The following is a 16,628-nucleotide window of genomic DNA, read 5'->3' as shown; positions in this document are numbered from 1 at the left end:
TCCCCTTCTTTTCGCCTTCCTAAATCCGCAATTCATCCTGGATATGTCCAGAGAGCGGAAACAAGTACATTGAACCAAATGTTTCCACCCCTGCATAGTGCCACTAAAGAAATATGGCCGCATACCTGCTATGCTCATGCTACTTGCTGCTCATGCTATCATCACAAAAAAACGCCGAATCCGTGCCCCAAAACGCTCACCACGTCGAATATGCCTAGCTCTGTTTGTTGTGGGGGACGATAACTGAGCTTGAGATGCTTTTTACCTGGGGCTTGGGGAGTTTGTTGCTGTTGGGTGTTGTCTGCCCAAATTGACCAGTTTTCTCCCCTTTCCTACTGAAAAAAAAAAGGCATTAAGTCGTCGGGCAAGGCCGTCGAGAGAGAAGATGTAAAAAGGTTGTACAAGAATTCCATATACATGCGTCGTGAGGTCACCTTTGTGATCGGAGGTGAGAGGTCCGGGTAGATGATGACCAATCCCCCGGTATAATTTGCGAGCGAGATGTGACTTCTCAAGGGATCTTCTACGCCGAGTGATCCTCTTTGGGCTTCCAGAAACGCATCATCCGGCTAAGTCGCTTCGACTTGCTAGATTTATGCTTTCTATCAGATTCTCCCTCGTAGGAGACTTCCATAGAGAGCTTGCTTCTCTCCCCGTGGGAGCTACTGATAAGCCTGCTTAGACTGGCAAGACTTGATCGTCGACGGCCGAACGCAGCTGACGAAACGGAAACGGGCCGTTGCTGTTCGCCGCGGAAGCTCTCTGGCCTGAATTGAGAGTTGGTGGCAAAGGAGCTGTCCCTCGTCATGGTGGAGTGGCTGGATGTCAACGAAGGAATGTCCACAGAAAGCCTGACTTCCGGTCCCGGCTCACCCAGAAGTAGAGACTGGAAGTTACTTTCCTCGTTCACAGACGAGGGTGCCGTAGAAATTCGCTGGGCGTCATACGACATGGGCGAGCGAGGCGACGGGAACGAGGAGGCGTGGCTCATGGAGTAGGGGCTGATAGGTACATTGGAGGGCGTGGGCAAGTGCAGAGGACTGACATCGACAGGGGCAAGATCTTTGCTTGCAAGAATCCTGCGAGGTGACGGCGTCTCCGAGCCAGTTGACTCCGCCTTATCGTGGAAGAGAGAGCTTGTTCGAAATTCTGGAACATCAGGCCGAGCTTCCTCAGGAATGGCGCGTTCTTGCAAAGAAGCCACAGATCTTTCGGATCTCATGCTGGCAGCCATCTTCGTCCCTTGGATATCGGTCGTTGTCGAGGCGACGTCAGTACTGCTGTCATCGACTACACTGGTGGGCTTGATGTCAAGTATAGGATTTTTGGCTGCAATGGCAGGTGGTGTCGCCTCATCACAAGACGATTCCGAATCGAGTTGAGCGGCAGCCCTGCGAGCACCGCTGCGATTCTGGAAGGCCATGGACTTGCCAGCATGCTCCTCGTCCTCCTCATCTTCCTCAAAGACATCGGCCATTGTGGAGCTGCTACCGAAGCGGTGGATACCGAAACGGCCGGCTTCAAAGGGGACCATCTCTGGCGCACTCTCTGCGCGTCGGTGATAGTGCATTCCTGGACCACTGAAGCCCTTCATGCCTTGAGCGCTGTGCAGCTGACGCTTGGAAGAGCCAGCCGCCTTCTGAGCCGCCTCCCACTCAGGGTTGTTGGGAAGAGGTGTATTGAACGGGCCCAGTGCAGCGTCCAAGTCTATCATGGGGAAGGAGCTGTCATCTTGAGCCGATGCAGGCCTTGGTTTCCATTCCTGCAGAGCTTGTGGCTGGCTAGATGAGTCCGTTACCAGCAGCGTCGGCGTTATTGGCTCGACGTCAATTTCTGGTTCCGCGAGAAAGGCTTCATCCCTTTGTCCCACTGGTTCAGTTCGTCCGACAGAGTCACCTGAGAGGTCCAGATCTTTGCACTTCTTGGACCGACGCTTATCCTTGCGAGTCAAGATGGAACCGGCCCAATTCTTAACCTTCTTCTTCTTCTTTGACTTTTTGCCATCTTTATTAATAAAATCAGCAGCCTCCGATGTGGCAACGGAGTCCGTGATGTGTTCCGAAGAAGAAGACGCTGAGCTATTGGGCTTAGAAGCAGATTCAGAAGAGCTTGAGCTGACAGGTCTGGTGCGTAGCGGCGATGCCGCAGCTGCGAACGGGTCCAGTCCAAAGAACGACCACCGTTTTGGGGTCTTGGTTGGACTGGGCATTGGGGGGCTAACTGAACCGGCTTCTGGCACATTTATCAGGGCCGGGATCGAGTTTCGCCTCCTGGGGGATGCTCCAACGGATTGGATGCTCTGGGAGCGCTCCAGAACCGCCCCAGCTGTGCTAGGTCTGGATTCGTTATTCTGGCGAGACGGTGTGAGCACCAGCGGGATCACAGGCTCCGTGTCGGCGTTTGTAGTGGTTGGGATGGAGATGATGGAAGAGATGCTACCCGAAACAGAGTGTCCGCCGGGCCGGGCTGTGACAGTGCTAGATGTATCGCTAGACACCATGGACAGAGGTCGGGGGATAAATTCAAGCGTGTCAGAAAAGCCAACTCGAGCGCGGGTCACTGGCCTTGACACGGGCGACGCTCTGCCACTCGAGCTGGCAGAGCCATCCGAGGGCGCAAGTGTGTCCCTTGACACTTTCAGTGCTGGCTCGGACTCGACAGACTTCAACGTCTTTTCACCCTGCCCAGCCGGCGGGTTGCCCAGAGATTTAGTGTCATAATCAGCAGGACTGGTTGGGGCACTACTTCCCCGTGCAGGGCTTGGGGCAGGGGGCTGAAGAATGAGGGACAAGTCGTGGCTAGAAAGTGCCGCAGATCGCCGATGTTGATGGCCTCGGCGGTTTGCAGGTTTGGGAGGGGGTAGTTGAAAAGTCGGAGATGCGAAGCCACTCTCTGACCTTGTCGGGCTGGTGTTCGTCACTGTGATGGAGTCTCCAGAGCGAATGCTTCCTCCCACAAACTCACTTCCTCCCCGTCTGTGGCCATGACCGGGTCTCGAGGCAGAAGAAGGTGACGGGACGTGTCTTGGGGATACCGGCGGAGGAGAAAGGGGAGGACTGAGGAGCGCGGTATCCGGGGACAGTGAAGCACCCGGGTTGAAGGAAAAGTCGGGAAGCGCAGGCGACCTCGATGGACGGTCGAAAGAGTCCCCAAAGGGTGAAGATCGGTCTTGAATCTCGATGGCCGACAAAGGTCGTCGACCGGTTGCCCTCGAAAAGGATGACGGCGCGGAAGCTGACGAGGGTCTCGCCGGGAAGACGAATGGAGGGTTCGGTAGCGGGGGCATTGTTCGTGGAGATCGTTGAGGGCCTGAAAAAGATGATGTTGAAGAAGCAGAATTATCCAGCATTGCTGAGAGGGAGAGCGATTGCATTGAAGGGTCCTCAAAAACCTGAGTGCCTGGTGTTCCCAAAATACTCTCAGGTGCAAGAGCGGTTGCCATACTCGACTCAGCCGCTCTGCGGCAACAGGGTCAGTGAAACTAGGCGGAGGACATAGAAGGTCGCGGGATTGAAGTGGTCGTCGGTAACGAAGGCTAGTCTCGTTCGATTTCTTGACGTGGACGACGCGTAGAGGGCAATAAATGAGGCGATGGCGGAATTTGTGATTAGTTCTGCGGCATCAGCGACTTAGCAAAAAGGGCTTGAAGTCGTGCTGAAAAGTGTGCCACAGAAAGGAAGAATTGTCGGGCGAGCAGGCACCTTTGGGATGTGTTGAATGCGGCGCGTTGAAGATGGAAACTGGAGGAGTTTGGCGTTCACGACTGTAGATGTGATGAAGCCGATTGACCAAGTAAGACAAATGCTATTTATCGAAGTTGAAAACGGAAGAATCTGTTAAGGAGCGGACGGTGCAAAACCAGAAGCAAATCTGCAAGATTTACGACCAGAATTGGACCACGAAGCTGAAGTCAAAGAGCGACAACGGCTTCGAAAGGGTTTGGGGGGAAGAGAGTTGATGTGAAGAAGAGGGGGGTTGCGACACGGAAGACTAAAGAGAGGATGGGATGGATGGGTGGATTTGGGATTAGAATTGGGGACAGACACACCCACACACACACACACAACACGCATTCGCACACCAACACACACCCACACATACGGAGCGAGTGAGAAGCGACGAGTCGGGTCCAGCGGTGGGGGTGTGAAATGTTGTAGGGGGGTGTGAAGGGAGATGGTCAGGGAGGGTGTAGAGGGGAAAATCTCAGTTGAATTTGAGCCGGACTGGGGAGAAGGGGGGAGAAAGAAGCAGGCAGTACAGGAGGGAGGAGGGACGACAGGGACGACAACCAGGAACAGCCCAAAAGTGGATGCGCGATTGTGATTCCAAGTCATCAGCCAGAGCCCGCACCAGCAAGGCAGGGCAGGGACGGCGAGCGCCCAGGGGGGAAGGGAGGGAGTCCCCAGTCAGGTTGATGGGGCAGCGCCTGCGCACCTACCACGAAGACAGGCAGGCATGAAGTACTCTGCAGAGGCAAGACAATGCAGAAGGTACTTCGTGGTGCAGAAAGTGAGCTGCAAGCCAGGCCACGCCAGACAGGAAATAAGGTGTGTACCTTACAGAGAGAGGTCTGCAGCAAAAGTCAAGCCGCCAGGCCAGGCAGAGAAAGTATGAGAACACCCAGGTTTACGGACACATTGTTTTGTTCCTTGGTGCAACAACAGCAGAGCAATACCTGTAGGAACAAAGTGTTTGTAAAGTAGAGAGACTATGAAGCGAGAACCTACGCATTATTGTCACCAGTCCAACCAACACCTTATTTTTATGCCTTGGCTCCTTCAACCCTCAGACTGGCGTAAGCTGTTGCCAAAGCCTTTTGCTAGCGGGCATTTCGAAATTCCTCTTCCTCTCCGCTACGCTTTCGGGCTCCCGGCACAATAATGAATTCTCATGCCATTCATTCCATGTACTTGGTGCGTATCCATGCCCGGCTTGCCGCGCTGCCACCACACTTACATTCACGCGCATACGTCGCAGTAACTTCACGGGCCCTGACAGATACATGTACGGCCCTGCATTCGTACCTGTACTGAACGTGGTGCGCCCCCTCTGGCAACCTGGCCACTAGAAACCGTCCTGTACCTGGCAACCTGGCGTAAAGGCGTACGTGCCGTCGCCGAGGTGAGGTGGCCAATAATGGTATTGGCTGCCACCACTCTCGCTCGCTGTACCCCTACTACCTAACCAGCTCTAGCACCTCAGCAGTTCGCACTAAGAGCGGCCGTCGCCAGGCGGCCACAGCCCAGGCCCGATTCCCTTCCTCCTTAAGATACCCTCCAGCTGCCTAGTGACCGGTCACCGGGCGCTGGATTGGCGGGGTTGCTAGGCAGAGGAGACCCTTTTGGCGTCACTGGCAACGTTTCCTACACACACCGCTTCCCTTGCCATGGACAACGCGCCGTTTGATTGTTTGCACTTCTTTGTCTCATGTTACTCTACTAGATTCATGCTTTTGGCAAAGGGAATCTGACTTTATCGAAATGGTTTGGCCATAGTCTGAGACCATTGAGAGTGGACCTTGCAATGATTCGAGTGCAAGTCAAAGAAAAGGGAACAGGGAACAGAAAGCACAAGTTCAGTGCACCCTCAAGGTAAGTAACGAATGTGTCGTGCATGCAGCCTCCAATTATTTATCTGCAGGTACGTACTTTGCGGTTGAGTACCTGACCTTCCTTTAGAGGCCTCGAAAGAACGGCAAGGCACAAACCGGCCGAAACGCACGGCCTGAGCAGGAAACTTCCCTTCAAAATGGAAGCCACTGAACGTTTTGCTAGCGCCTATGCCTCTTACCTTATCAGCTCCCTCATCATCAACTAGTTAGACAGAGAAAGGTAACTCTGACTGGGCTAGCCAGTACATACACAAAATAATAATAATGATCCAGCATCAATCCCAATAACAAAAACAACATATTTCCTTGCGGCGGCAAGCTAGCAGCAAGTTCGCCTCAAGCCCAGCTCAAGCTGAATGAGCTCAGCTCAACCGACGGCACCTCCGCCTTGTGCCGGTGCCGACCGGAGAAATCTAAGATGGTGCTAGGAACAACAACCAGACGACCAGCACATGGCAGGCACAAACCAGACGAATCATCACATCACCGTCTTGCTGAAAGCAGGTTGCCCTGGCCGACATTGGTACACACATGGCCAGCCCTCACTTCACCCACACCCCCTCCATCATGGCCGTTCGGCCTTTTGCGGCAAATGGGAGAGAAAGCCAGAGACAGACAGAATCTCGACGTCGTGAAAGAAGAGACCAGATGAGGGAAACAGTTAAGTCCAGTCCGACAAATACAAGCCGTGTCATGTCATGTCATGACCCAATTAGTGTTCACAAAGTACAGCATTCACTCACTTACACTTTCGCTTCGCACTTAAACCTAACTGCAGATGTGTGAAAACGGGCCCTTCGGGCATTTTACTCTGCCTTCCTGCTACCCGAGCGAGCCTGGCGAGTTTCAAACCTCCTCCCCCCAGATTGAGAGCCTTGTTCGAATTCTATCGTATCATGTCGACTCGGCTCGGCCCAAGTCGACAGCCACGCCGCACCTCTAGGTGTCGACCAGCGCCGCGGATTCTCGTTTCAATCCGGAGCCATAGCCAAAGCCAAAGCGAAAGCGGTCAAGCAGCCCGCACATATTCAATGGAGCATCCGAATGTGGCTTCCTGATGGGCGCTGAGGCGGCACAGGAGCCGAATTTCTCCTCCATGTCCAGCAGCAAAGGCTACCTCTTATTGGCTGGCTGTCGCGAACTAGGGATGGTCCAGGGTGTAAAACGTATGTGCCAAGGCCCCTCGTCGGTTCACCTCCCACTCTGTGCCTGCTGGGCCTCACAACACCACCCACACCCCTCAGGGCCCACCAGGTTTAAGGAACGAGGGAACGAGGAACCACTCACCAAGCCTCAAAAGATCCCTACCATCTCCATATTAAATCAATCGGCCAGATGACCGACAGCACCTAGCAGATCTGCTTACTTTTCTTTTTTTTTTTCCCTTAATCTGGAAAGGTTCTGGGGCGTAGGAGCCCAGCTGGCGATGACCAGCCGACACCTCAGTGGTGCCGCAAGCAGAGGGGCAAAGGCATGTCGTGTTGAACTCCAGGCGGTACATTCGGATGCCATTACCAGCTATTGTCTGTTTAGATTGTCTTTCTGTTTTGGGGGGTTGGGGTTTGGGGTTTGGGACAGCATACTCGACTAAGTCCCACCCATCTCAGTCCAGCAACTACAGAAGGATCATCTGTCAATATCGTCCCAAAGCGGTCATGATATTGTCATGCTGGGGACGACCTCCTATTAATGGCGACACTGCTATACCGCCTAACGCATACGGGATGATGGGATGGGATTATTACCTTATTTCTCCCATGTTTCCCGTATTTGACGCCTCCGTTTCTCGACCCCTGGCTTATAGTGGGGGGGAGGGGGTGCCATGTCACAATTTGAGCTGAATGGAGGCAACACAACCACCCCAGATGAGACTGTTGCCCTTTCCATCACTGGCAGGCCAGGTTTTGTCTGCGCCTGTTGCTGAATAAGTTAGTTCAATTGCAGGACCCGATGGGTACAGATACGTTATCTTTGGCGATTGGCAATCCAGTAGACATAGAGGAACAAGCCAAAATGGTTCCCCAAACTTGTTTGGCAACGACACAGGCTACCTAATCGTCACACACTCCATACAGCAGAACAAAAGAGATCACGCGCATGAACTTTAAGTTTGTTGTTTCCAATTTCTTTCCCGTTGCTACGGTTCAGAGCCTCATCTTCCCGGCGGTCTTCCTGGCTTCGGAGCCGGTGGCCAGGCGGCCGCTGATGGTAACCGTTAGAGCGACTTAGGCCCCCCAGAGTCTTCTTTCACCAAGGGCATTTTGAGCGTTTGACAATGCCACGACCAACGCTTGCCGGCCGATGGAAAGCCGGGAGAACATCTTGTGTGACAGCGCCATTCTTTTGGAGGGCTTGAAGGAAGGGGGACAAAGAGACGAAGCTCACTAAACGCCTAGCTTGCTGAGTAGTCTAGCGCTCAGCCCAAGACCCTCCAATTGTTTCGAGTCACCACTACGGCGAGCATCAACAAACAGACGCCTCCATCCTGTTGCTAGTCGACCATGCCATGCATCGAGAGATTCGTCCAAAGCCGCCGCTGTCTCTTCTCACCCTGAGTGATGCAGCTGTAGCTGCAGATGACAACCTCCGCGCCTCCGTCGTCTCCAACCAGAATCCGGCATGTCAGTCACTTGTGTCGCATCCAAACCCACCCACGCGAGTGCATGTTGGAGTAAGTGCACAGACAGACCTGCATGACGCCACGTACCAATCGAGACAGACTTGACATTTGTCGGCCTGTTAACGACACAAGGCAATGTAATTATGAGCCGGCATATTTGGCAATGCTTGAGATAGGACAGTATGGTAAGAACAGCATAGTAACATCAATAACAGCTTTCACAACGCCCGATGAGTTGGAACTTCGGGCCCGGTGACATGCCGAAGATGAGCTGATACTTTGCCCATGTCTATGCCACCATGGACACCATCAGACAAGACAAGCGTGCATGGGGCAATCAGGATCAGTTTCTCCTTAGGAGGCCCTCATCTCCCGGCAAGGAATAAAACTCATCCTCGTGATGATGCTTTGCCTCCTTGGCTGGCACCCATCTCCACCAGACCAGGATGGCTCAGTCCGCAATGAGACCCATTTCGTCCTATTCCTTGTTCAATGTTTCCTTCCCCAACCTCTCGTCAGTGTTGTAAGCGCGGCTCCGGCCCAAAACATCCTGACTTGCATCATTTCATATCCGATCCGATCTGCCAAATTATTCTAAGAATACCCATCTTTCCCGCGCCAGCCTTCGACCCTCAATCAATGACTGCTAGCGACAAATCAGAGTGCATCGCACCAGGTCTAGTCGAATTGCGGATGCCCCAAAGTAATCTCGCCTGCTAGATGACTAGCAGCCGTTTTCAGCAGACCCCCACCGCCGACGCCTCGGTAATGAAATGAAGTGGTGGCCAAATCATCATAATTTTTCCAACACCGCCTTTATTCAAATTTTGTGCCAACTGTCTTTACCTAACCTCACTCCCAGTGATCAAACCCTGACCTCGACATCCCTGCTTGGGGTGAAGAAAATACCATCATATTGAGGATCCTTCGGGGCCCTCACATCGGGAACCTGGGGTCAGAATCTGGGACATCCAAGTATAACCCAGCCTGGTACACGTAGAAGCCTTCTCAACTGGCCGATACAGGGTTACCGAGTCCCAAAATCTGATACTAATGACCAAATTGGCGACTGGAGACGGGAAAATGTCTGCCTCATTCATCTCGGAGCCTCACGGGCCACTACAGCACCGGACATCAGCCGTCATCTGTTGGCTGGAACTGGTGTAATTCCGTTGTCATCTGTCTGATTAGTTAGTCCCGCTGGTCGTCCAACCGTCAACGCCTCTCTTCCCGTTTGCTGTTCCTACAGTAAGACCACCTACGACCATGCCAGGACCCGGCTGGGTGGCCATTGCTCCGAAGCACAAATCGACGTAATGTCTAGAGGCCGGGCCCAGCCCTAAGTCATGACCGTTTGATGAAAACAGGTGACCATCCTACGTGAGGCAAAGATAATCTCCCTGCGGACGAGTCTCAGTCGACATTTCAAGCGTCGGAGACATCAAGCCGTTGATGGGGGGACAACAGCCAAAGCTTTTTTTTCCCCTGTGCACCAAACTGCAAAGCTTCTGGAAGTACCAGACATCGAATAATCTGGTTTGTCAATAATTGGGCATCATGTCTCTGATTCCGACGATCAGAATCGTCTCTTCAGACCCCAACGATGCCCGTTCCCGTGGCGCGTAAATTCCTCAGTCACGTCTCACGCGCCCCCTGGTTTCTGGGCGCGAGACCCCGAAGGGGCAGCCACATGTTATGCACGGATCTTTAAATTATGGGGTATTGCACCGCCACATATACATCTCCGGTGTCTCTGCAGCCTTGCCCCGCCGCATTCCTGAAATTTTTGTTCGACATGGCAAACTTTCGAGCCGTCCGCAGAACAGTGAAATTCGATTGCGCAAATTAACGTTCCTCCGCTTTGGGTTGTATAATTCTTCAACACCGCAATCATGTCCGCAGAGGAACCCCAAATTGCGACCGCCACTGCCGACAAGCCGCTTGGCATGCGGAAGAATGGTACTTCATCTGCTCCGTTCTCTAGGGAGACCAGTGAAGCCAGCTAACTCTCTGCGACAGGCAAGCAATGGATCCCGCCGAAGAAGGCCTTCAGGCCAACATCAGGTTTGACGTCTTACGATAAACGCGCCAAGGAGCGCGTCGCAATGGCGGCGATGAAGGCCAAGGAGAAGGAGATGAAGGACGAGAAGGAGGCAGAGCGCCAGGTACACCATCTCGAGAGTATTGGCTGTTACGATTCCTCATGCTGACGACTCTCCCATTAGAAACGCATCCAGACCATCAAGGACAAGAGAGCCGCTAAGGAGGAGAAGGAGCGGTACGAGAAGATGGCGGAAAAGATGCACAAGAAGCGGGTAGAGAGACTGAAGAGAAGGGAGAAGCGAAACAAACTCCTCAACTCCTGAGTGTGTGCGAATCAAACAAACGCATGAGCAAGTGGTGCGAGCAATTCCGGCGCCGACGACGACTATAGAGCAACGCCGGTTCCGTTGACAAATACCGAAACAATTTCGGGGGCAAAGGAGGAGGAGGAGGAGGAGGAGGAGGATTCGGGCCTACAATACCCAGGTTTGCGCAGCTCAGCGAACAGATAAGGTGTCAGGGGATTATGCGAGGGCAAACGTTACGTGTGGGGAAGGGGAAAACTGCGACGAGGTGCGCTCGCCCAGATGCAGCGAACACGACTATTCGGATACGGATTCGGAGCCGACAGGATGGATGATGAGCGAATCCAGCAAAAGGCCGGGAAGGAGTATGTGTATACCAACAGAAGGCCCCATGAGGCTAGCCATCCGAGCTTCGCTTGTGCCGATCGGAACTGAGGCAGAACGGCGGGGATGGTACCGATCTCAGCGCCAGCTCGGATCAATTCATAGTTGACAATAGAAACGATAAACGTCTGACGTGAGGCCCTATTTTGGGTGAGAGTTTTATTTTGCCAGCGGCTCAATACAGGGAGGTTGCTGGCTGTGAGGTTCAGACGACGTTTCAGACGATGCAGGCAATTAAGGAGGAACCCAGGGGGAGGGACATGTGAAAGTGCGTCATTGGTCGAGAGAGAACACACCTGTGAGAGCTTGTTCGCTGCGAAACCGTGCACATTCCACCTCCACCTTCCCGTCGTCCCTTTCACCTTTTACACACCGCATCAAACCACACCACCACTGACAGCCCACTCTGCCTTTGCCTATTCAGGGAACAAGCCACACTTTCCCTATCGTTCGAAGCATTGGCCGTCCCATCCAGGAAGAGGCGACCGAAAACTAACAGGGCCATCCCAAAATCGTCTGGACCGGGAGCCCGCGGCGGCGAATGCGGTAATCGCGGTCGGCGGGCCAGCGCCAGCGCCAGCGCCAGCTAACAGATCCAAGGAAATAGAAGAGGCGACACAAGGAGCAAGGTGGAACCATGTCTACCGCCCATGGCTTCGAGCTGCCGACATCGTCGATGGCGACGTTGTCGACGGCAGCCGCTCTCAGCAACTCCTCAGGCACCAGCAACGGAAGTTCTAACAAAGCTTCTGCGCCTGCTACAACCTCGAGTGCAGCTGCAGCCGCTGCCGCTTTGTTGCCCGCACGTCGGCCACGGCACCAAATCACCCGATCCATCACCGAGTTCTCGCCGCCGCTCAGGATGCACCGACACCGGCATAGTCACCACCACCACCCGACACACCACCAACATCACCACCAGCGCAAGGAGAGCAGCAAGTTCCTGTTCCCCGACGACAGGTCCACCGGGCATTCAGTGGCTGATAGGGGTCTTATAGTAGGGAGGAGCTCGCTCGACATGACGAGATCAGAGTTTGCGACGCCAAGCAGGAGCCCGGACGACAGCAGACGGACGAGCGCGCTTGTTGGGCCGATGATTGGGGGTGGAGAGAACCCGCTGGCTATCACACCGCCCAGGGGGAAGGTCAAGAAGGTTGACAATGCTGCTGCTTTGATGGAGGAGAAGGAGAGGACCGCCAGCCGAGTAACGTACGTTATACGCCTTTACAAATCACAGAGGGTGCTCTTGCTGACCACATGACATCGCAGCGGCTTGAAGAAATCTCTTGTCGACCTCAGTAGCTTCTCGACGGCAACAACTCGGCGCCTTGACGAGACGTACTATTCGGTCCTCGAGAAGAAGAGCATGCTCCAGAGCACTATCTCAGTGATTAAAGAGCTCGCGGTGGCCTCGCGGCGGATGACGAGCGAGTTTAAGCGCGAGGCCGGAGAAATGGTGCGAGAAGTCGACGGGCAACTGGCTACGTTTGGGCAGTTTAACGAGCAGGAGTCTCGCATCAAGACATTGCAGGGCAGGATCGAGACGGGGAGGACGCGGATTCAGGGGCTCAGCGAGCGGGTAGACCTCGTGAGAAGACGGATCGAGGGATGGGAACGAGCGGACCGCGAGTGGCAGGAGAAGACCCGCAAAAGATTGCGCATCGTTTGGATCGTCATGTCCGTTCTGTTTGCTGTCTTGATTCTGTTGTTTGCGGGCGCCCAATATGCTCAACAGGCTGGCGGGGTCGGTCTCGAAGTTGCGGCGGACAGGGGGTTGAAGACTGTTGGGAAGGGCATAAATCAGAGCGCGAAGAGTCTAGGAATAGTGAAGAAGACGGAAACTGCTAAGGAGGGTCCGGTGCCGCCTCTGTGGGAGGGTAGGCCTGGAAGAGAGGACGGGGACCAGCTTAGGGTTTTTGACGAGTTGTAACGGGACTCTGTGTGTTGTATATATAATCGGGGAGCATGGGATAGGTGTTACGAGTCTCGCATATTGATATTTGATACCCTAGAGAGGCATTAGCTTAGTTTGTTAACACTGTTGACCTTCCCGCACTCTGGACTACGTCTACATTGTAACTTTCGTTTCTCCCTGTGTTCTCGTCCAAGTCCACGCCAGTTCGATTGAATTGTCGGCGTTAACGCCCATGGTCCAAGATGTCAGGCCTGACATGTCGGGCGGTGTTTAAGATAGCCTTGAGGCTTACGTCTAGTATCACCTCGGGCAGAGAAATGATTGTTTCTGTCAGGGACGGTCGCCGGGTCATACTTATTTCTTGCAATTGCCATTTTTTTGGAATTATGGGTGACCTGTGTTCTTGTGAGTTGATCGGCGTATGTCACCAGCGGCGAAACCCGTCTTTCGACGAACAGAGACGGCACGACAGCTTCTTGGGCACCGTATCACTGCCTCCTCGAGAGGTGAGTCTCCATTATGCGACTGTCCCCGGGAAAAGACTGTTCTGTATCTCCCAAGGCCATATCGAAACATGGCTGTTGTTGGGGCTTCCCCCTCTACTTTAACATTCGCCGTCCAACCATCTCGCTCATCCACAACGGGCCCGATACCAGACCACAAATATGTGGAGGTGGACAAATACTATGTTGTCAGACGGCAGTGATTCGCAGATTTTGGTAAGTATATACCCTTGGCTCAGACATATTCCAATTTGTCAACCCAACATGTCGTACTGAGGGGGCTACCTGTTCGGTAGACGGGCTTATCAAAATGTCCTTTTAGGTAAGATCACTATAAGACGTACCATTTAACATCAACCAGAATGGAAAGGGACGTGCTCGGATACTCTATCTGTCTCCCCGGTGAATGTCGACGCCAGTGTCCCCGCATGTGTTCTGCTGCGCATAACTTGAGGCTTCACAAAGTGTCAAGCGCTCTTCAATGTCATTCACGCTCAGAAATGGAACGCCATGCCACTGAAGCTCGGGCAGCGATGCTTCTTCTCGAACATTCTCATGTTGGCCAAGGGACTCTTCTGGTTTGTTTTGAAGTATCAGATAGGTTACTTCTTCACGAGCTAAAATACACACATACTTGACTCTCCGCTTAGGCGGTCGTGTCCCAGTAAACTCACAACAAGTGCCCATCGCCTTTGGGACCGTCGCCGGTTTCCAGGAATCAACTCAACTAAAGTAAACTAAAAAAAAAAAAAAAAAAAAAAAAAAAAAAAAAGGCGTTGTCATACAAGGTTATGGTGGCTCCGATGCTACCGAGGTGGTTGATGCCGGTTACCCGTTCTCCCCGATGTGGCCTCCAAGAACCTTTCAGATATGACCTCAATGCTAGGTCGGCTGCCCACATAGCTTACCACTCGGATCGGCGGCTCCGTCGTTGCAACTACAGTTTCACGGCCTTGGAAGTCTTCCACGTCACACCTTTTCGACATTCACAGCCAGTTGGATTCAATGCCTATAGGCATAGAATCAACTCTAGGCCTCCCAGAAGCATTCTAGAGACCAAGCAGCAGCGTAAATTCATCTTGGTGCACGGGAGCGGACATATTTTATGGTAAGATGGATACCGAGGTGAAGTAGCTATCACAATGGTAGAGTTGCTTCCCGACTAGCCTCCACGTAATCTACATTCTGTTATACAACATGTCAACAGCTTTAACGTCATGTTAAAAACTACGTTGCAACGCAACACCTGTTGTCAACTGATGTAGTCAAATAGACGTCATGAATGAATTTACACTAAAGCCTCGACATGCTTTTCTCAATCGAAAAATGAGCTTATATTTGACGTGTAAGTTCGTGGTAGATGGTAGGCCCATCTTTGAAAATCGAGTATATGCTGGGACCACTTCAGCTACGGCCAAACAGACCGCCTTTCCCATGTGATTGATTTTGCGTCGCTGCGTTAGGATTAGCTCCATGGAACCTTCCCTTATTCGTATATAATACGAAACGATAAGGGCAGTTAGAGGACATCACATTGAGCCACCTGAGGCTGATTGCCTCCACTGGTAGAAGTGCGCTGACACATGGCCGTCTACAGACATTGTACTTTGAACCAAAAGAATTTAAGAGCAAGCTTGGTCGTCAGCTTGTCGTTAGCCCAAAAGCTAAGCGCCCGGAGAAACAAGCAGCAAACAGCCCTATAGGCCGGAGTGGCCGACGAGCTACTCAAATGAGAATTATGCATATGTCGTGACCACCACCGAAAGGGGTCCGCTCCGAATACCGATTACGGTCCAACCGTGTGTCTTGGGTTCGGCACCGGTATCCGGGTAGGTGCAGGGATGAAGCGTATTCGAAACGGGGCATTTTGCTCAGGTCTCCTCTTTTCCCAAAGTTTGGGGGCTTTGACAATGTAAACATTTGCGCGAGCCGCGGGTTCCAGAAGCTTTTCCTACGAGCTTCTGCCACATCGTGACACCCTTGTGGGTTTGGTAAGAGTGAGTGACCTTGATTCACAGCATCCGTGTTGCTTACATTTGCAGCCACCAGGCCCAGCAAATTTTTAGAGATCGCCATCAAAGTGGATACGGCGGGGAGATGACAAAGAGAAGGGCCGCAGAATCTCAGGAGACACAAAGAATTGCACGACGGTTCATTTGCGGACCCCAATCGATCGTCTGGCTCCAAACAATCGGCGCGCTAAGTTTGGGCGCCCCATTTGGGTCGTTCGGTCTCGTCCGGGCCAAGGAGCTGATGGCGACAATGATTGCGCGTCTGTGGCCTTGGCCGGCAAGGCTGACTGACAACCAACGGTGCAGTGGGGGGATGATTTGGTCCCAAATGTGCTTAATTGCAGGTTAGAGGCGACGCTTGAGTCAATAAAGCGGCGAATGGAGGAAGGCGTTGTGGGCTGCAGCCTGCGGCAAGTAACTTCTTCAACTTTTGTGAGTAGTGAGGCCAGGCAGGGCACCTGCGTGGCTCATACTACCACAAGAGGGGAAATATGCCGAGCCTGCTTACTCTTTACTTTGGGTTGCCGATATGGATGAGGGGGAACGATGAAACGAAACGTGGACGAGGCCGAGTGCAGTGCCAATATGCGAGTATGGCCTCAAAACGTGGCTGAAGTATGCGGGCGTGTGAGAGGTATGTCATTCGGTAGTAAGGTATCGTGGTGTACAGTGGACATCCCGTACGTCTTGTCTGTCTTGAGTGGTCTTGTCTCGGCTTTCGGCGTAGATTAGAAAGGCTGCAACGTCATGCATCCCATGGCCATCCTCGACAGTGGCAGCCGTCACCGCCACCCTTATCAGCGTCATTCGGGCCTCAAGCTCAATTAGAGTACTGCGTAATAAGGAAGGGCTTGGTGGCTAGACAGCAGGCGCAGTTGGGAACTGGTGGATCATCCGTCTCGATAAGGCACACGGGAAGAGCTTGGCTTCTTTTTTTTTTTTTTTTGGTTCGTTTTGGAGATGCTGCGCAGTGACAGTACTAGTGAACGGGGAGGGGCGGCAGTGAAGACACCCAACCCAACTCTTTCCTTGTTCGGCCTCTCGGAACCGTCCTTCACCTAACCTTTTCGTCTCGTTCTTTGCAATCTTGCTCTTATTCGCGTCAACCTCGCGTCACTTTTCACTACAACCAGGGTAAGACGACAGGACCCTTTACTGCTAAGAAAGGCCGAGCGCAGTCGAAGCAAGAAGTATAAACAGAATGAAAAAAAAAAAAAAAAATGTAGACGGGTCCG

The 16,628-nt window shown here is 52.9% G+C and overlaps 4 protein-coding genes across 4 annotated transcripts; 3 read left to right on the top strand and 1 right to left on the bottom strand.

Annotated features, from left to right (window-relative positions):
- Positions 1-523: 523 nt before the first annotated feature.
- Positions 524-3,442, bottom strand: CTRU02_205589 (cell wall proline rich protein; the record flags this gene model as incomplete). The annotated part of the gene is made up of 1 exon (XM_036727584.1): positions 524-3,442. The coding sequence occupies one exon, from the start codon at positions 3,440-3,442 to the stop codon at positions 524-526; it is 2,919 nt and encodes a 972-aa protein (XP_036580540.1).
- Positions 3,443-10,123: 6,681 nt separating this feature from the next.
- On the top strand, positions 10,124-10,597 carry CTRU02_205588 (Cgr1 family protein; the record flags this gene model as incomplete). Its single annotated transcript, XM_036727583.1, has 3 exons — positions 10,124-10,190; positions 10,251-10,396; positions 10,457-10,597. The coding sequence occupies 3 exons, from the start codon at positions 10,124-10,126 to the stop codon at positions 10,595-10,597; spliced, it is 354 nt and encodes a 117-aa protein (XP_036580539.1).
- A 1,003-nt stretch (positions 10,598-11,600) lies between these two features.
- CTRU02_205587 (uncharacterized protein) lies at positions 11,601-12,893 on the top strand (the record flags this gene model as incomplete). Its single annotated transcript, XM_036727582.1, has 2 exons — positions 11,601-12,172; positions 12,233-12,893. 2 exons carry the CDS (start codon positions 11,601-11,603, stop codon positions 12,891-12,893), a joined length of 1,233 nt encoding a protein of 410 aa, XP_036580538.1.
- A 2,432-nt stretch (positions 12,894-15,325) lies between these two features.
- CTRU02_205586 (uncharacterized protein) lies at positions 15,326-15,742 on the top strand (the record flags this gene model as incomplete). The annotated part of the gene is made up of 2 exons (XM_070204574.1): positions 15,326-15,372; positions 15,424-15,742. Coding segments are annotated over 2 exons (366 nt in total), but the record flags the coding sequence as incomplete, so codon positions are not given.
- Between the last annotated feature and the right edge of the window lie 886 nt (positions 15,743-16,628).

Source organism: Colletotrichum truncatum (assembly GCF_014235925.2).
Source record: "Colletotrichum truncatum strain CMES1059 chromosome Unknown Contig_0003, whole genome shotgun sequence".
NCBI classification, from domain to species: Eukaryota; Fungi; Ascomycota; class Sordariomycetes; order Glomerellales; family Glomerellaceae; genus Colletotrichum; species Colletotrichum truncatum.
Note: the sequence above shows the minus strand (reverse complement) of the source record. Positions and strands in the feature narration are given on the sequence as shown.